At 38.3% G+C, this 20428-nt stretch overlaps 3 protein-coding genes across 8 annotated transcripts in view; all 3 read left to right on the top strand.

Moving 5' to 3' along the window:
* slc4a2b (solute carrier family 4 member 2b) overlaps nucleotides 1-7054 on the top strand; it is a 45354-nt gene extending 38300 nt beyond the window's left edge. For all 6 annotated transcript variants that reach the window (XM_067577601.1, XM_067577602.1, XM_067577600.1 and 3 more), the window contains 7 exons: nucleotides 373-609; nucleotides 1494-1583; nucleotides 1680-1846; nucleotides 2912-3165; nucleotides 3316-3485; nucleotides 4131-4304; nucleotides 4688-7054. In XM_067577601.1, the coding sequence (XP_067433702.1) occupies nucleotides 373-609; nucleotides 1494-1583; nucleotides 1680-1846; nucleotides 2912-3165; nucleotides 3316-3485; nucleotides 4131-4304; nucleotides 4688-4768 (1173 nt within the window). In that variant the 3' untranslated portion in view covers nucleotides 4769-7054. The remainder of the gene's footprint in view (nucleotides 1-372; nucleotides 610-1493; nucleotides 1584-1679; nucleotides 1847-2911; nucleotides 3166-3315; nucleotides 3486-4130; nucleotides 4305-4687) is intronic.
* A 4622-nt stretch (nucleotides 7055-11676) lies between these two features.
* On the top strand, nucleotides 11677-15797 carry LOC137173344 (cystatin-like protein). Its single transcript, XM_067578149.1, has 4 exons — nucleotides 11677-12010; nucleotides 13926-14036; nucleotides 14131-14232; nucleotides 15411-15797. Exons 1-4 carry the CDS (start codon nucleotides 11819-11821, stop codon nucleotides 15495-15497), a joined length of 492 nt encoding a protein of 163 aa, XP_067434250.1. The 5' UTR covers nucleotides 11677-11818; the 3' UTR covers nucleotides 15498-15797.
* Nucleotides 15798-18476: 2679 nt separating this feature from the next.
* Nucleotides 18477-19970, top strand: LOC137173148 (B-type lectin plumieribetin-like). Its single transcript, XM_067577881.1, has 3 exons — nucleotides 18477-18555; nucleotides 19371-19464; nucleotides 19585-19970. Exons 2-3 carry the CDS (start codon nucleotides 19375-19377, stop codon nucleotides 19843-19845), a joined length of 351 nt encoding a protein of 116 aa, XP_067433982.1. The 5' UTR covers nucleotides 18477-18555; nucleotides 19371-19374; the 3' UTR covers nucleotides 19846-19970.
* The last annotated feature ends 458 nt before the right edge of the window (nucleotides 19971-20428 follow it).

Raw genomic sequence — 20428 nt, 5'->3', positions numbered from 1 at the left:
ATGATATTCAAACCTCGGGGTCGAAATGAGTATGTTTTTCTAACAAGTGAACCTGAAATCTATTGTGATTGATTGGCCTTGAAAGTTTAATGGATTGAGAGTTAAACTATTATCCGGGCTTATGATTTTGTAAGGGCCTGCTACAGTATTTGTAGAGTTTTATGGCACAGACTTGAAAGGCGTTTGGCTACGGGCTAATCTAATTTTCCTTCAAGTGTGTTTGTGATACCTAAAAGTGTGATTCATGATAATCCTTCTAAGGAAACTAATCGCAGAAGGTGTTTGTGTTTGCCTCCTGTACATATTTGTGTGTTTATGCTGTCGTTGAACTGTCGCGTATTAATATGAACCTTTTTTTTTGTCGCCGGGCAGATTTTCAAGGACCACCCTCTGAAACGCTGTTCGCTTAACAAAACCGTCAACGGCACGGACGAGAACGTCTCAACAGAAAATATCACAGTGGTGCTGAGCAACAGCACCGTTCCTGTGACGGTGCAGGTCATCGGCGAACCCAACACCGCGCTGCTCTCTCTGGTGCTCATGGCTTCAACGTTTTTCATTGCTTTCTACCTGCGCAAGTTCAAGAACAGTGCGTTCTTTCCTGGAAGGGTGAGGACGTAAATTTACTTTTATCACACTAATCCTGCAACATTACTTCTTGTATATATCATTTTTTTTAACTGTCCTTAAACCCTTCATCATCATAAAAGTTTTGGAAGTGGTGAAAACCAAGTGATGAAGAAAAATCAATCAAAACTTATTTGAGCCACCTGTTATACCATCATGCAATTAAAAATGTTATAGTTGACAAAACATTGTCACTACAAGGTCCATTTAGTTGCTGCTCTGATACCTTTGATTATAACACATGATCTTCCTCTGCAGATGGAGTTTGGCTTTGTAGATGATCAAATTAACATTTTTTCTAAGGACTTGAAAGTTGACATTGAAAGTTCATTCTTGATCTTGTAAACAGTTTTTGACAAAAGGTCGATTTTTAGTAGCTGTTCTGGAGCTTTTGATTGTATCACGTCATCTTCTTCAGCAGATGGAGTTTGACTAATTGTCATGATATCGTAGATCTTCAAATTTCCATTTTTCAAAGCATTTGAAGGACTTCTCGTCCATGTTTGTTGAAATTTCATTCTTGGCCTTGGAAAAAGCAGTTGACAAAACGATCTCACCATAAAGTCCATTTAGTCACTATTCTGGAGGTTTTGATCACATTGTACTGTCTTCCTCCTTTCCTGTGACATAAACAAGTTTGTACATCTACCAAAAGGGAATTAGTGTTGCAGAAGTTAGGAATGAACTTTCAGTCTTAAAATACTCCAATTTTAGTTTTAAATTACAGTCGCTCTTCACAATCAGTGTAGAAATGTGTCGTGCAAATAAACAAATAAAGATTTGTGACTGTTTTGATTGTCTTTGGATATAATAAACTGTATGTAGCAGCCAGTTCTGCTGAAACTGTCCCATGTTCTGGTGTTCAGCTTCGCAGAATTATTGGAGATTTTGGGGTACCCATTGCCATCCTCATCATGGTCCTGGTGGATTACAGCATATCAGACACATACACACAAGTAAGACTCATTGAATCACACTTAATGTTTTCTCCTTTGACCTAATGTTTACTGTAACGTACAATACAAACCTTCATCATCTTGTCTCCTGTCCAGAAACTGAGTGTTCCTAGTGGTTTCTCTGTGACGAGTCCCGACAAACGTGGCTGGATCATCAGTCCTCTGGGCAGCGACGGTGAATTCCCCATCTGGATGATGTTTGCCTGTTGTTTGCCCGCCCTGCTGGTTTTCATCCTCATCTTCATGGAGACCCAGATCACCACGTGAGTAACGCTGCGGTTACATCACGCAGGAATGACATCAGAACAACACAACATTATAATTGTAATTATTAGATAGTTGGGTCATTAAGTCAAAGATTAATTTGGTTTGTGTTGATTGAAATTAGTTATCATTCACCAAACCTGACTGTATCTAAACTGCACAACCTGAAACTGATGTCACATGTTTTTAGAGTATATAGTATTTATATTTACTGTGCAGTAGTCTTCTCACAATTTATAGATAATATTATGTAATAATATAGATAAATAGAGACAGATAATCTTATAAATGTCCCAGAATATGTGAATGTCACGCTTCTTATGATGCAATACTTGATTAATGTGAACTCTTATAGTATGTAACAACCTGCTGAACAATATACTTTAACGACAATTACATTGCAATATTTGATGACATAATAGCAATTAATGTAACAATATAAAATAATTAATTCAGCGTTTTCGGTGTTATTACCAGATAAAATCATTTATGATGTACTAAGTGCCAGGAATTCAGGAATTTGCAAGTTTTCCTATATTTTACAATCAATTTTAAGGGGCATTTACGTTACATTCAGCTTCCAGAGAACTGAAAATGGACATAAATTGCTTTTTAAAGTTTATATTGCTATAACATTTACATCCAAATATGCAATACAGGCTACACTACAGCAGAATCATACAATTACGTGAACTAATTAGAATTTTTATCAGCTGATTGAATAACCGATATAACTGAATAATCCCCGATTTGCCATTATATCCCCAGTACCATTCACCTCCCTCTAGTTTAGATTTTGAATGACACTGAACATCAATAGAATATCGACAAATCATCTTAACTTCAGTAATGACATGTTGGGATATTTACTTTTTTCAGTATGACTTTGGAGTTTTTTCAAAGTGTTAATTGAAATGTATACCACACTGATGGAAACCAGGAGGGCATTAATCTAAAAGAGCATAACTTAATTGACTAAACGGCTGTCTGCTATGACCACATCAACAAAGTCAGCCGCACCGTTCGAAGACGTGTGAACCGCGTGTTTCTCTGACTTCCTGCAGCCTGATTGTGAGTAAGAAGGAGCGGATGCTCGTCAAGGGATCCGGTTTCCATCTGGACCTGATGCTGATCGTGGTGTTGGGTGGCAGCTCAGCTCTGTTCGGCCTGCCGTGGATGGCGGCCGCGACCGTCCGCTCAGTGACCCACGTCAACGCCCTGACTGTCATGAGTAAAGCCGTCGCCCCCGGAGACAAGCCTCGCATCCAAGAGGTGAAGGAGCAGAGGGTGACGGGGCTCCTGGTGGCCATCATGGTCGGTGAGTGTCAGACATTGGAATCTCATTACTGCTGTTTCCCATTAATGAAGCCAAAATATTTTTGAAAATCCTCCATCACCCGTATGCTTCCAGCTGTTTTTGGCATTCCTGTTTTATTTTTAACCGCGTGTGCTCTCCTCTCTCTCCCAGGCATGTCCATTGTGATCGCTGACCTGCTGCGTCAGATCCCCCTGGCCGTGCTGTTCGGTATCTTCCTTTACATGGGTGTGATGTCACTCAATGGTATCCAGCTAACAGAGCGTATGATGCTGCTGCTAATGCCACCAAAGTACCACCCGGACCATACCTACGTCCGCAAGGTGAGAAGTTCTCCCCTTCGTTTTGTGATTAATGCTGATATATGATGTGTGCTTTGAAGCATTGAAGGTTTCAGGTGTAAGAAACAATGACAACCAACAATCATTTGCAGGATTCTGAGAAATTTGTCCTGGAGGAATAAAATATATGAAAATATTTTATTTGGACTGCAAGTAAAGATTGTTTTAATCATCAATTAATCTCTTTTATTAACTGAATAATCATAAAATGTCAGAAAAAGGCGAGGAAATGCTGAAGTTACCATCTTCAGATTGCTTGTTTTGTCCAACCAAAAAGCAAAGATATTCAATTTACAGTGACACAAAACTGAGAAAAGTCCTCACATCTGAGAAAATGTTTGGCATTTTTTCTTGCTAAACGACATTAACGAGTAATCACAGATGATTACTTTTATTCTCATTGACTAATCGACTTATCGTTTCAGCTGTAGTAAACTTCTTAAGCATTCTTATTATATTGTGAACCACAAAATCTCATATTTGTTTCTTCCTAAAACAGCACTATAATATTTAAAGTTACAACAGTGATGCTTTTACAATCAAACTAAACCTTTTGAAATATAGTTTTTGTTTTTCTCACTTTAATGCTGTCGAGAATCACATGAATGTACTTTGTTTTCCGTCCAGGTCCGTACGCTGCGCATGCACCTGTTCACATGCATCCAGGTGGTTTGTTTAGCTGTTCTTTGGGCCGTTATGTCGACTCAGGCGTCGCTGGCCTTCCCATTTGTCCTCATCCTCACCGTCCCTGTCAAGATGTTCCTGCTGCGCCGCATCTTCAACGCCAGAGAGATGGCTTGTGTAAGTCAACCACAGGGGGGCGCCATTGGCTGTTTTTTTACAAACATTTAAACATTGTGAAGCAGATATTTTCTGTGCGACTGTAGTGGTGTCAGAATACAAAAGCTCATTTCTACTCAAGTAGGGGTCATAGAGAGGCATTCTGGGAAATGTAGGAAATTGCCTTAATAGACTAAACACTATAAACCTACAGAAACTAAACTAGTACCCACATGTCATCATAAATGACTCCAAGGATTATAACTCATTGTTGATGCCTCATAGTTTTAAGAAAATGTCTGTTATTGTAATAAGATATTATATTTATAATGAGAAATTACCTGAAAATGGAGCCCTCATGCGTGTTCAAAGTCCTAAGTCTGATGTCTCTGCCCCTCTTCTAGCTTGATGCGGACGACGCAGAGCCGAAGTTCGACGAGCGCGAGTGTCACGATGAGTACTCGGAGATGCACATGCCCGTGTAAGCCACCACACGCCCTTGTATTACCACTTACCTCCTCTTAGTGGACACCAAAATCCCTCAATCACTCTACCACCAACCGATGACATCCAACGAGATCCGACGACGGAGTCCCTCAAACTTGAAACACTCACAGAGCTATTTGATGCCACATCACTGTGCGCAGCTAGCTGGCCCTCTTCATCATTACCAAGACACGGACGTTTGTCGGAGGTCTGTTCGGTTGTCGCTTTGGTCAAACTTTTCACTATTTAAGTAGCTTTTTTGGCAGATTCGTGGCCCAGCTGTGTTTATTCTCATAACACGCAGGTGACATAACACACTTCTGGGTTTTTCTGCCGGTTAGCAGCACTTTGTGGCACAAAGAATGAACGTCAGAGGAGATCACACAGTCATTATCATGTGTTCATTCATAATATACTTTTTTTTTTAAAAACTATATATATTTCAGGGGACAAGAGATTCCAAATCAAGTGATATGATCTCGAGCTCATAATTAAACATGATTACAGTAGATAGATGTGCAAACTGATTCATTTTTAGCCCTGAAAGGTTGCTCTGATTCACATTGAATATGTGGAGGATATAATGGGATACATTCCTTTATATTAACATACTGCATTATTGCTAATTAAGTTTGTCGCTTTTTTCATGTTTTTGCTCTTTTTTTTAGCTCACCAAGCGCCTTATGAAGGAAATAAAAAGGTATTCTTAGAGGTGTTTTCCCCTCATTCTGTCTTATTTTAGACAGCTGATCACTTTACCCGCCTCCCGAAGCTCGTAGCACTTTTTAAAAGACACCAAATCTGAACAATGACTGTATTTTATGTGATCATTTTATTTCCTTAGTCCCTCTTGAGTCCCCTTAAATATCAATGTTGCTTTAGTTTGCTTCTTAAAGGACTAATTGTGATTGATTTTTAGCCTTTTTGTCCTCAAATGCAGCAGTTTAAATTGAATTCTGTACCTGTAGTGAATTAAGGGTACCAGCAGAGGGAGATATCTGTCATGACGTACCAAAAAAGAAAATGAAAATGCAATTTCTCATTACACTAATGCCATGGTATCATGTTTCTTATCATAACACATTTTTTTAGTAGAGCGTTAACACAGTGGCATGATAAATATACTCTAAATGTCTCCACTCACATGTTTAGGGCACTAATGTACTAATGTAGAGTTTGTTTTGAAGCCTCACTTGGTGTGGTTGGTTTATGGGAATAGCTGTAATTTATTGGTTTGCTTGTCCAAGTGCCAAATGTCTCATGTAAATAGTTTTGTGGTCAAAACAATAAGCTGCAGTTCAGTCATCTCACGTCTCCTAACTGTATTTTCTTGAAGGTGTTTCAGCCTAAATTAACAAATTTTCATAATACAACATTCCACAATTTATTATAAAATTTCCTCTGATTTTATTGGCAGCAACTAGTCGTCAAAACATGTCATTTACACTTGTGTGAACTTGGTCGACCAAATTTTCAACAGAAGCTGTGTAGACAATCTCAATATTCATGCATTGCTGAGAGGGAAGGCTTTTAAAAGTATAAATATGTATTTTTTTGTGTGTGTGTGTGTGTGTGTTTGTTTTTATGTCATGTTGTGTCAGTGTGACATGGATCGGTAGCTTTGACTGTGTCAAAAAAAAACAAACAAAACAAAACGTGATTTTTCGGTCCTCTGTTACTCTCAAGTGTGTATTTGTATCTCAGACACCACTTTTCACCTCTCCCTCTGAACTGTCCCATCTCAGCCTGAACTTGACTTGTCGTTGTGATCTTGTGCCTGTTTGGTGTCACGGAAGTTGGCACAAAATCTCAAGTGCCTGTGGGACCATGAAGTGATCAGCTACAAGTGTCTGCTGTGTTTGTAAGGATGACACATGTGTTACAATATTTTGCACTTTTGAGACGCTCATAAATCAAACATCTCTCCATTTACTTATCTGTTGCAATATGAGGCATTATTGCTGTTTTTTTTTTTTTTTTTTTTTTTAAAAAAAGATTATTTGGAATTGTTAAATGTACACACACATTTGGCTGCACCATGGCCATGGACATGAAGGGGATATTTATCAGAAGTAAGAAGTGTCAGTTTTATGTTTGCTTATTGTGCCTGTGGATCGAATGAAGGTGCTCTGTGTATGTCAAAGTATCTGTCAAAATCATGAAATGCTGATACGATATGTTGTTCCATTTCAAAAGCAATACAAAGTCCAAGAGGCTATTGCTAATTTTCCCTTGTACATTGATGGTTCAAATATTGATGACAAATAAAAGTTATTTTCTATTTATCCTGGCTGCTGTTCAGTTGTGTTTTCTATGTATAGACATTTAAGTTTCAAAAGGAACAAACTTTGAAAGAATGAACAGAATTGTGAACATGATAAATTTTAAGGCAATACTGAAAGTATAAGAAATGAAAATGAAAGAAATGAAGGCATAAAAACAAAATGAAAACGATAACATTAGGAGACTTACTCATCCACACACTGATATACTGGAAACCAGTGTTAGTTCTGAAGAAGTTCACGGTGTTGCATGAAGGCGGAAAGTCTTGAATGAGCCTAAACAAATGACTCAGAATGATTCTTTTATTCTTGTTATATTTTAAGATTGTATCAGGCTGATCTTGAAACAGATTTCATGTGGTTTCTGTTCACATCAGAGTCTATGACTATACCCAGATTCTTGACATAATTTTAGGCTTTAATTGACAGGGAGGTCAAATGAGTATTTATCTTTTGCCTACGTAATACTGAGTACCAAAAAACATTTACTCCAGTTTTGTCACTATTGCGTTCGAGAAAATTCGGGGACATCCAGTCATTAAAGAGGTTGCTGGAAGTCTTCAGGAGAGAGTGATATATAAAGTTGAGTATCAGTATCATTAGGAAATAATGTTTTTGTGAATTACATGGCCTCTAGGAAGCATATGGTGATTAAATAAAACGGGACCAAGAATCGAACCCTGTGGAACTCCGTATGAAGTCTTATATTGTTTATACCTGGATTCTCCAATATAGACAAAAAGTTTCTGTTCTGTAAATATAATTTAAATCAGTTTAGTTCCACCTAATTGTCCAGTCTATCCATCATTATATTGTGATCCACTCTATCAGTGCAGCTCTGGGGTATCAACTGGTCTAAGCTTATGTGAAAATCATCTTGAACTTTAATAAGAGCTCTCTCGGCGCTGTGACAGAAATCCAGACTTTACAATGTCATAAAGGTCATTAGATAATTATTAAGCTGCTGGTAAACTATTTTTCCAAAGATGTTACCAATGAAAGAGAGATGAAAGGAAAGTAGAAGATATCATTAAAATTCTCCCAGATTTTCATGTTGATATCTAAACACTGAGGTGTGTCTAAAAGAAATGGTGATCTTAGTCTCCAGTCTCCTGTTGTCTGCCAGGAAAAGAGGGCGGGCTCTTCTTTCCTTTTCAAAAAAAGGAAAAAAAACAGAGTGGGTGGTTTGTTACAGTCCCGTCACCCCCACTGTTACAGACACAGGGAGGAAGATGGCTGCTTTATCACTGCTGTTGTTCACCTTTGGAGCCTTTTTTGTTTCGGCTAATGCACAAGAGGCGTACAAAAAACTTCCTGAAACCTACAAGAAAGGAGTAGATCTGGCCCTGGAGAAGCTCAACTCTCATGCTGGGGTCCAGAACCATTTTCTCTTCTTCAGAAGTATCGCACAGTCAGACATTGAGGTATTGTACATGCATGCCTGCATGAAAGAATCAGTGCTCATCATTTGTTTTGGCTGTGACTCATTATTGAGTAGTTTCCTGTGATTTTCTGTGAGTTAAATCCTCAGGAAGAGCTCTAATTGTCAAAGAATGTGGTAATTTTATCAGAGAGGAATCTTCAGGGCAGTTGTTGTTCAGAGCTAATCCTCCTCCTCCTCTTTCTCCTCAGCCTGGATTTGATGTGACCTACATCTACCACCACTTCTATCTTAAAGCCACCAAGTGCCCAAAGGGAACAGTTGACTCTACGGGGTGCCAGTTCAGAAACGACAGAGTAAGTGCTGTCTGATTTTTATAGGTCATCTTTGAACTGGGGAATGTGAGGCCTGCTCTAACATGTCTGTGGTTTTTTGTTTTTGTGCGTTCATGCAGCCACTGATAGACTGTGCAGTCTGTTACAAAACATTTGGAGGAAACATCGAACAAGAACCCATACCGTATGTTCACTGTGTCCACAAACCGGCCCTTACAGAGGTCAGTCTTGCTTTTATTAGAAACAAATGCAAAGCAACTGTGCAAGAAAGTTAACTTGTTTTGGACTTTTTCCTCATCATGTTCACTTATTTCTTAATGGCAGGAGATGAAGGACAGCAGAGTAGAGCACTGCAACAGGATGGGTTACAGCAGTGGAGCCCCAACTCTTCTTGCATCAACTGGAACAAAGTGAATGTGAATTAACAGCCTGTAGATAAGTTTCAGGGTTTGTTTATGCTTTTTGAAAGGCGTTATTTGACTTTTTATTAAGTTCTTTTAAACTAAAACCATACAGCTACATTATTGTTAATGCATACCTCACCTCATAACTACTCTCATCTTAAAGACATCATTATGTCTATGCAAAAATGTTAGAATGTTGACTCACACAAAATTAATAATAAAGTTTCATTTTGTGAACTATTAAAAGTTGTATTTCTTCCAGAGGGTGTGAGTGGCCTAATTTGACCGGGGTCAATACTTGAGAGGATACAGCTGCCGATACTCTACATTTTTTTGCTGGTAAATTCCATAAAAATGTATAAAATGTGTTCCCTACACCGTCTGTGGCACTCAGCTTCAAGCCCATTCATTCCTACTTTCTACTTTATATATATACATAAATATAAACATTTTCAAACAAAGCCAAGTAAGCTGGACACTGTAGTTTTTAGCAAACATCATTCAGGGAGGAGTTGATTGTGCATTTGTTGTGAACTATTTTCAGCCTTAGATTAATACACATTTGGTGCTTTATTGGGTTTTTACAGCAGCAAGACGATGTATGTGGGCTTGACTCAAAATAAACTACAGAGCGTCCATGGTAATGAGTGACCGTGTCACCCGGTGCAACAGTCCAGGCTCATTAATGTGTGTTTGGACAACAATGGAGGTCTGTGACTCAGAGGAATAATATCACCCTTTGGCTGCACAGACAACACTTATTAGGGGAATGAATTCATTGTTGGATGTGGTCTTTTCATGGAATTTGTTGAAAATGAGAAAAATATAGAAAAACACCAGCCTTATTTTGTTTTGTCTCACAATAAAAGTCAATCCCCTTCACGTAAAATAAAATTCTATTGAAGTTCAAATGTTCACCAAACACACAGTGACCCCTGAGCACGCCTGAGTCAAAGGCAGTGCAGAAATCATTTCAGTCTTTTTAAAAAATGTCCAAAGTTTTATTGACTAAATTCTTTAAAGGGAAATTTGAAAAAACAAAGTTTTGCACAAAGGTCAGGACCTTTAATAGCAACAAGACTAACAACCAGGCACAGTGAGAAACTGCCCTGTGGCCCAATAACTCCAGTTTCACCATGATTCAGTTTGATTAATTACATATTTGTGAAGGAATTTGCATCATGAAGTACAACATCAACAAAAGTGGGTCATGCACTATAACGTAATCCTGTGGCTCTGTCTTTTAGTGCTGCATACTTCTTTGTCTGCAGTTGTTTCATGGTTTGGGTTTGGCCTCTTAGAGACAATGAAGGGAAATCTGAATGCTGCAGCATACAATTATATCTTAGACAATAGCATACTTACAACAACTGTAGCAACAGTTGGGGGACGGTGCTTTGCTGTTTTAGCATGAAGATGCCCACATGCACAAAGTCCAGTCCATAAAAAATGTTTTTCTTGGTTTGGTTTGGAATAACTTTCCTGGCCTGCTCAGAGCACTGAGTCCCCATCCAACCCCTCAACCCCATCCAACCCCTCAACCCCATCCAACACCTTTGGGATGCATTGGAGCGAGCCAAGCCTCGTTGCCCAACAACAGTGCCTCAATAATGCTCTTTTGGCTGAATGGGAGCAAATTCCTGCAGCCAGCTTCCAAAATCTTGTAGGAAACCTTCCAGAAGAGGGGAGGTTGTTATAGCATATTCAGCAATCACATATGGGTGCAATGTTCAGGTGACCACATACGGAGTGTAGACGTACTCGTCTCTGTGCGTGACAGGACCTGTTTTAAAAACCTGATGGATGTTTTCTGTTTAAATTTAAAGATACCTTGAAAATATAATTTGTGTATGATAAAAAAAGGATGGTTATGAGAGAAGAAACAAATTTTTGTCTTGTAAAATTATAAATAGGCTATATATATATATATATATATATATATATATACATCTATATTGATTGATTTATTGACAGTTAGACATCATTTCCTGGTTTCAGGGGTCACAAGGCAAAAAGGGAACCATGTGCTCAATGTGCTGAATCACAGGTGGCTTAGTGGTCGTAAGAACTTATTGTCTTATATAAGAACTATTGTCTATTGACTCAAACATGGTGATGAATTTCATTTTCAGTGATTAAGTTGCTTTATTACTCACCCCATCAAATACATTCAAGCAATTCAAGGAAATCCCATTTCCAATAAGTGACCCATTTTCCTGTTTATAACTAAGCAGAGCCAAGAGGCCATTCACCCGTTGATCACAACTGACCTTTACACCAGTCCTGGAGCCAGCATCTTTTCACTGCATGCTGGGCTTGTTACCAGAAGTTGGATTACTAATCCAGGTCTCCATTGCAACACTTAAGGACATTGTTGTAATTCCACTTCTGGCAAGCAGTTTATCCTGTGGAAACTCCCCTTTGAGAGTGTTTTTTGTTACAACAAGCTTTAATCTTTGTCCCCTGGGGCATTTTGGGAACTGAGAGAGAGAAGAGCAAATAGCTGGCGCAGAGGCCTGTTGATGGTCAGGTTGTTTAGTTTCCAAGCCTTAATAGGACTTGTTTTTGATGTTAGTATCGATCTCCTAGAGAGAGGAGGCGTTTCACCCTCTGAGCCGAGCTGCTCTCCTCACACATTCAGAGGAAGATGGCTGCTGCGTTGCTGTTGCTGATTTGTGCTGGAGCTTTGCTGTACTCTGCCGAGGCACAGGACCCTTATACTCAGCTTTCTAACATCTACAGGAAGGGAGTAGATCTGGCTTTGGAGCAACTCAACTCCCATGTCGGGGTGCACCACCATTTTCGCTTCTTAAAAACTCTGGATAAGTCAGAGATCGAGGTAAAGCAAGTATTTGTTTATTTTATCATTTGTTATGATTCTTGATCTGAAGAATTAAGGTGGATATCTCTGTTTATATACCTTTTAGCATGAAAACTTTGCATTACAACATCTTATCTGTTTCATAATGGTGTTGTTCAGGAGGCAGATTTATAGCAGCTTGGTAAATATGTCATACTGTAGCAGATTTTATAAAATGTTCTCCTGGAAGGCTGGACTCAGGATACTTGATCAACATGTTATAGACTCTCACGTTGCCTTCAGGGAATTCAGGTTCATACTTGTCTTAAACACCTGCAACATGTTTTCAGGAATTTGGTTTTGCAACAAAAACAACAGCAACAAAAAACTAGTTAAGTGTGTCTTCCTTGGAATACTTTTCTCAATGTACAGATTTTTTTTCCCCATCGTCCTTCCACCTGTGAAATACTGTGAAATTTACCAGTGCAAATTTGCAGCTTGTATGGTTTTCGTGTTGTATGGTCTCATCTGTTGTTACTCAGTGGATGAGCTGGCGTGTAGAAATATGAAACAGCTGCAAATCATCACATTTTTGCTCCGTAGCTCACACAGTACTTTCAGTTATTACACAAGTCATTAATATGTGAGCTGAACATCCAAAGCAGAAACTACTACAGTCCAGAATTCAAGACACATCCAAGATCAACACTTAATCAAAGTATTTTGTCAAAACTTCAGCCGTTAAATATCATTTTTGTGCATATAGTTTATGTGACTGATATTTACTGTGTGCTAAAACATTTTATTTGTTAAAAGTTTAATAAAATTCATGCACACTGGCGGCTCCACAAGGTTGTGAGAAGTAACTGCATGAAACATCTAAACTTCATTACCATAGATTGTATATGAAAATGGATGTAGCGAGGTGTGACGACACCCGTTTCGTTTACATTGGAGCTGGTCTGAAGTCCAGAGTTGCTGCTTATGGTCAACTCCATCTTTTCCTTTTGGAGGGTTCCTAGCTAAGTTGTGCTAAAATGGCCAGTATCATAATCAAGAAACACTAAACCTGTCGATCACAGCTGTCAATCAACGACCACATGGCAGAAATCAAAGCTACTATAAGTCTTTAGATCTTATTAACAGAGCAATAACTTACAAAATGACCACCAGCACACTTATTAGAGGGCCCAAATTCAGCGATTGTGACCATAATGATTCGTTGAAAAAACATATTGATTTAGTATATGTAGAGAGAAGCTGGTGATTTTTGAATAGGAGTCTATTGGACCCAGGGTTTTTGGGATCCAGCATCTAGTGGTTGTTGATGGCATTGCACTTTAAGGTACTTCCATTTTGGCTTCGGTCTCAAGCCGCGGTCATTGCTGCTTGTTCATTACCCCGCTATCCTGTGATGTGATGCCAGTAAACTGCACACAGTCCTCTGATTGTTACGCAAGTTCCGCATTAGATTCTGTTAAACTAACTTTCACTTCTGAAAGTATTTCCCTGAGGAAGGCTTCTTTAATCAGCATTTCTGAAAAGTTGAGAGTGTGATGGCGCACTTATGGCTAAGAAATATGGAAGCTGTAGTTTATAAAACTAACAAAATATAAATTTTTTCATCTTTGTTCAGTCATCATCACTCCCCATAAGGAAGCACTGGGAGGGATTGGGGAGTGACACATTTTGAATCCTAATGATCTTTAATGTAGAGACATCAACAGGTCAAAATGCATACCTAAAAATAAATTGTTTTGATGGATTATTTGAAATTCAGTTTATTGATAGATTTATTATTCTTCCCATCTTTATGCTTCACCCTGACTTAAATATATTTACATTAAAAACTTAAGTGGTGCAGCTTTAATCAGTTGCAATCAAACATAAGTGTGAGAAAACAAACTCCTGCTGATCAGATAGGATGTTCACAGACTTCTCTGCTTTCTTACAGTCTGGATTTGGTGTGAAATACCTGTACCACCACTTTTACCTGAAACCTACCAGGTGCTCCAAACACACAACTGAGACAGACCCTCAGAGATGCCCCTTCAGGAATGACAGAGTGAGTGAATTCTACTTGCTCCGTTCATTTTTCAACCTTATAGTGCATCCAAAACATCAACCGCATGTTGTTAATGTTTACAATGACTTTACAGCCACTGATGGACTGCGCAGTTTGCTACAAAGCAGCAGGAGACCAAATAGAAACCAACCCCAAGCCGTACATTCACTGCATCCAGAAACCGAGACTCACAGAGGTATTGTTACTTTTGTCCTGTCTTGTTATTTCTTATCTCTAATGGTAAGAAAGTTTCTCTGCACACACCTGGAGCTTTTCAGCTTTTACCCTTTCAGGATATCTATTTTAAAGCCTCTTTTTTTTATAGAGTTTTTATGTGATTACAGCATCTTTCAAATTATTCTGAAGACATACATTTTTGTATGCAGACAAATTAGGTGCAGTCTATGTGTTGCTTTCACCCCTTAAAAGATAGGTTCACAATTTTTCAAGTCTGTCCTAGAACAATAGTCAGGAGCCCAAATGAACATTGATACATGCTTTTCTTGCTGTAATAATCCCTCCTGTTCATATTGACTATTAGAAGATCCCTTCATAATGAACTTTCAATGTTAGTGATGAGGGACTTCCTTCTGTGCAAAATGTATTTAAAAGTTTGATTAGTCCCATACATAACCTACTGTGTGGAAGTTTGGGGAAATACATATAAAACAAACAATAATCCAATCTTCATCCTTCAAAAGAGAGCCATAAGAAGTGTACAACCCCCAAAAACACTTATAGACAACCAACAAACACATTCTTTATTAAATTAAAAGTTCTAAATTCAAAGATCTGGTCAACTTTAAAACGGTTCAAATCATGTACAAAGTTAAAAATCAATTAGTATCTGAAAGTATCCAAAAGTTGTTTCAAATGAGAGAAAGTCAACATGACTTGAGAGGAATTTGTACATTCAATAAACAATTAATGAGGACTAATATGAAATATCATTGTATTACAGTCAAAGGAGTTAATTTATGGAACAGTTGTAGTGAGGAACTGAAAACATGTAAAACATTTAGTAAGTTTACATGAATGTTTAAAAATTGCATATTAAAAAAATATGAAATGGACAATCAGAGAGACAGACTGGCAAAGAAGGACAGGGTACAGGATATGTTGTTATTATTATGTTGTTACTGCACCTTTATTTCTGACTGCAGAAAAAAGTTATTGTTCTGTTTTGAGCTGCTCTATTTAAGTATTTGTCTCTATTTTTGTGTTTATGTATGTATAAAAAAATAATTTGGCCCCAGATTAGATCCTGTCTTTTGATATTTCCACCAGAAGCACCAAAATCAGAAATGTTCAAACAACTGTGTACATAAATGATGCCTGAACATTCGTCTCACTGCATTTCCTCTCTCATTTCAGGAAATGAGGACAACCAGGACGGAGCATTGCAAAAAAATGAGCTACACCAGTGGAGCTCCTACACTTTTGGCTGTGTCTACTGGTTAAAAAGAATATTAATAATAGAAATAACATGCTTAATAACTGTTGCATGCTCATCACTACAGTTTTAGTGTCCTTTCCTTGTGATTTTATCATCAAGACTTCACTGAGGATATAAACTACATACAATCTTAAATTGTCTCTTTGTTATTTGCTATTGATAATGCTGCCTTCAGATGCTGTTCAGATTCCACTCTGAGCTCTCCTCTCTCTCTGCTGTGATAGTTTAGACCCTACTTTGCTCGTAATTTCTTTTTATTCCAGATATTATTAAACATTGTTTAATAAACATAAAGAAAAAACTAACAGAGTCAGATTTGATTTACTGTAATTTGGGTATTTATCTGCAATACAACAATGGAGGAAAGTGCATTCATTGCCAAAAAGACTGTGATGTAACTCGTATTTGTTGTTTGCGGACTTGTTAAGAGACGCAGATTTTCTTTATAGGCTGAATTCCTCGTCATGGATGCCTGCCACCTACAACCCCATCCACTCTTATCCAGTACTCACCATGCATGGCATAAGTGGTATCACTCGCATGCAACCAGTAATCAAACCTCAAAAGATACTCGTCAACGTTGTGACATAAGATATGGAATCGGTTAAGATTGCTACTGTAATAATATCATGACTTCCTTCTACTGACATCCCTTCCATTCAAAGTATTTATGAGTATTTGGCAGATGGACAAAGGAAATGTGAGCACATAGTTGTTTACTTTCTAGTATTAGGCCAGCTGTGGCAACATGTGGCTCCTTATCATTATTTTAGTTGCTTCCTCAGTTGAAGGATCATAACAAGAAGAGGGAATTTGGTATTAAAAAGACCTCAACTTTGGAAGATATTGACTTCATTTTACTAATTTGGACAGCTGAAGCCTTATATAAGCTTCAGATAAACTTTTAAATACATTTGCACGGAAGGAGGGCTGCATTTTGTCCCTTATCGTGTCTGTCCTCCCAAGAAAAATGACACTAACATGAAGAATATGTGTCCAGAATGAGCTGGGCTCAAATAAAAGCTTATTTTCTACAATTCATAAATGTGTTTTTCTTCTCTTTGTAGTGGGTTCTGGTTAAGTAGTGGGCACAGGTTTAAATATGGCTCTTCAACTTCAAACAGAGTGAATGCATTATGTGACACTCTTTTTTTTCTCAGCTGATCCCAAAGGGGGCTCCGTACAATCCATCCAATAGTTGTTGAGATATTTCAGTCTGGACTGATTAAAAATAAAACATTGAGCAACAGGATTAAAAACAAAGGACAGACTGTCTGCAGGTCGGTGTGTTGTTCTTTGTTTCAGCCACTAGATGGAGACAGAACATCACTGATGAAAGAAGAAAGAAGCTGCAGCATCAGGAGGAATCAGGGAGATCGTTCTGCTGCATGGCCACAGCAGAGCAGCAGAGTGCAGTGACTGTTCAAAACGTGCCTGGTCAGAACAGGATTTCTCTGGTATTGCTGCTTCAACACAGTGTGAATGAGTATATACATCAACAACATGAAAGAAACTAACATTTTACAGATGTTAAGTACTGTATTAGTGAATCTTTTCTCATTACAAGTATAATGAGGGCTGCATTTAAAAATAAAATACATAACAGAGAGCTTTTGAAAAAATTTTCACCCTAAAATAAAGCGAATTGATCATATTGGGCTCTTTGATCGTTTATTTTTTGTGGTTTCAGTTCGGATCATTTGAGTGGGTATGTTTGCTCAAAAGATTTGTGCTTATATGAGACATACTGGTTTGGAACTGCCTGTGGGAAGCAGTCTGAGAGTCTGTCCATTCTTGATTAAAAGCTCTGTTTATGCTGTCTACTGTTCTCTTTAGAGCACGCCATTTGAAAAAACTTTTCTCAAGTTGAGCTGATACTAAAAGGTGATGTGAAAACACTGCAGACCACTGACTGGTCAATCTCTGTATCTCTCTATATCTCTATACAAAGCATGGAATCTCTGTCTGTCTGTATGTGTTTATGTATGTTTGTCCTTTGCATATCTCGAAAACCGTTCATTGATCTACTTCACACTTGGCAGGTGTATTGTTGGAGAAACAAGGGAGTGCAATTTCTCAATCACCTTCTGGTTCAACTAAAACGCCTTTCAGTTCAACTAAAACGCTTTCCTGTTCGACTGAAACACCTTCTGTTTAACTGGAATCCTCTCTTACAACATGCTGAAATCCTCTCTTACAACATATTGAAATGACATACAAAATTATGTTTTTCAATAGTACCTATAAATGCTTTTCAGCACTTTAAAATGTTTTCACAATCCTCTCTTACAACATGCTGAAATCCTCTCTTACAACATATTGAAATGACATACAAAATTATGTTTTTCAATAGTACCTATGAATGCTTTTCAACAGTTTAAAATGTTTTCACAATAATATATGAGAGTATTTTAACTGTGTATCTGAGCATATTTATACCTGTGAACTGCACTGCTCCTCTCCAGTGGGCCTAAAATGTCCATGGTGATGCGGGAGAAAGGGTTGTCTATAACTGGCATGGTGATAAGTGAAGCCCTGTCACCCTTCCTACCTGGTGCTGTTAACTGGCACTGTGGACATGATTTGTGAAACTGAACTGTGTCAGCAAATTGCTGTGGCCAATAAAAACGAGTTGTCATTCTGGAGAAAGTTTTGAGATGACCTAAGTGACCTGCCCAATGTACAGAATGAGCTAGCTGCAAGACTGTGGGTCTCAAGATCTTGGGAACAACCAACTGGTCTCCCACCCTGCTGCAATGATACAGTTCATGTGGACGACTGAAGTTTCATATAAGCTTCAGATAAACTTTTACATACATTTGCACAAAAGGTCTGTATTTTGTCCCCCATTGAGCCTTTCCTCCCAAGAAAAATGACACTAACATTAAGAATGTGTTCCCAGAATGAGGATTGAATGTTCTGAACTGACTTAAACTGAATTAAGAACCCCCCACATTCTCTCTCCACCCCCAGATCAGTTAATATAAAATGGAGTGGATTTTACTTCTTTCACTCCACTTACTCTTTTCCTCTGCTGCTGTCAGGTGTGGAACATTTGAGTCTGTAAGTACCGTGCACCTCTACACTGATTGATGGATTCATACATTGCTGTGCAAGAGTAGTTTAATGCAGAAGTGTTATAGTTTACTGTTAAATCTGTGTTATTGAAATTATGTTACTAATAGGTACATTAGGTTCATTGTGGGTATAAACCAATGGAAGAAGGAAAAGAATAACTTTTTTTATTCATGAAAAGAGTCACATCACTGGTCACTGGTGGTGCACAAAGGAAATGCAAACTTACAAAACATATTTTGTCAATGCCTTTTCAGTCTTTTAGATGGATTCAACATAGAGGGGTAAATTCACAAAGAATAGATTGCAGCTGCTAATAGCACCATGAATTGTGCATCACTTGCAACCGCTATCTGTCCCATCTCAAGGTCTAATTCACAAAAGATATTGTGTTAATTATATGACCCATAAACACACCCATAAAGTTTTTCAGCTGAATGCAATTTGACCTTGTTTTGCATCTGATTGCAATTATCCATGCGGCAAAGTATAAATGTTGAAAGCAGTTTGACAATGCCAGGTACTGCATGGCATCTTTGGGTGGCTGGCTAAGTGTCATCCTTGATGTCATCAAGTATAGCAAGAATTGTTTGTCCTGGTAACCTGTACCTGCGAATAATTTTGGTTACCTTTTAGGGGACCTCCGATCCCAATTCTAAAAAGGGAGCAATGTCCAGTCAATGTGACAACCAACCCCTTTCTCCCCTATTCAGTTTGTTTTTGACTTATTTGTGCAGGTTTAGCAGATGCAAAAGCTACACAGTCCTTTTGTGAATTTGCTCAAGAGTTTCTTTCTGTTTCAGAATCATGAGCAGGAACTACTTGTCCAGAAATAATGAGCTCCGCAGAGGAGACTATCTGGTGTCCAACAACAGGGAGTGGAAGGCTATGTTCCAGGTGAGAATATTTGGATGCTCAAGTCACTTATCAAGATGCAAGATGATACATGTCTACTGATTTGTGTAAAATTAAATGCAGAAGTAACTGATTACTAACAGTCACTGTTTTTGCCTGCAGGACGATGGTAACTTTGTCATTTATGGCTGGAAGCCAACGTGGGCTTCAGACACTTCAGGATCTGATGTTGTCCGCCTGTGCATGCAGGCTGACTGCAACCTGGTCATGTACAACAAGTCCGACAATCCCAGGTGGCACACAAACTCCGCCAAACCTGAGAGTAACATGTGCAGTCTTCATCTGACAGATGACGGAAACCTGGTGGTGGAAAGGGAATATGATGAGATTTGGACCTCTGCTAACTCCCAAGGCATGAAATGAAATGAGGCTTTCAAAACTGAGTTCTGTTTAAAATTTGTGAAAGTCATCTTTGGATGTCAACTTGAGTTATCAGTAAACCTCCCTGTAATGTAATCTGAGCTCAAATAAAAGCTTATTTACTACAATTCATAAATGTGTTTTCCTTCTCTTTGTGGTGCGTTCTGGTTAAGTAGTGGGCAAAGGTTTAAATATGGTCTTCAACTTCAAACAGAGTGAATGCTTAGCATACTAAGTAGATGCACTATGTGATGATAGACAAGTTTTTTAGTGAACTATGAACAAATCTCTAAACATAAAACTGTTGTTGAGTTGAAATATGAGTAAGAGTTGCCTCATATTCATAAATTAAGTAGTACATGCTTCATCCATCATATCTAATGTCACAGCTTCTGTGCTACAGTAAAATACAGAGGGATTCTAGCTAAAGTATAACAACATGAAAAACCCAAACTAATTGTTTAATCTAATGGAGTCTCCCATTATTGCTCAGCGGAGCAGACTGGTATTATCATATCTGTCATGCAGAGAAAGCAGAATTAAATGCACAGCTTTGCCATTGTGATCTGAAATACATTCCACTGAC

The sequence above is a fragment of the Thunnus thynnus genome, chromosome 21 (genome assembly GCF_963924715.1).
Source record: "Thunnus thynnus chromosome 21, fThuThy2.1, whole genome shotgun sequence".
In the NCBI taxonomy this organism is placed as follows: Eukaryota; Metazoa; Chordata; class Actinopteri; order Scombriformes; family Scombridae; genus Thunnus; species Thunnus thynnus.
This window is presented reverse-complemented; position numbering and strand designations above follow the sequence as displayed.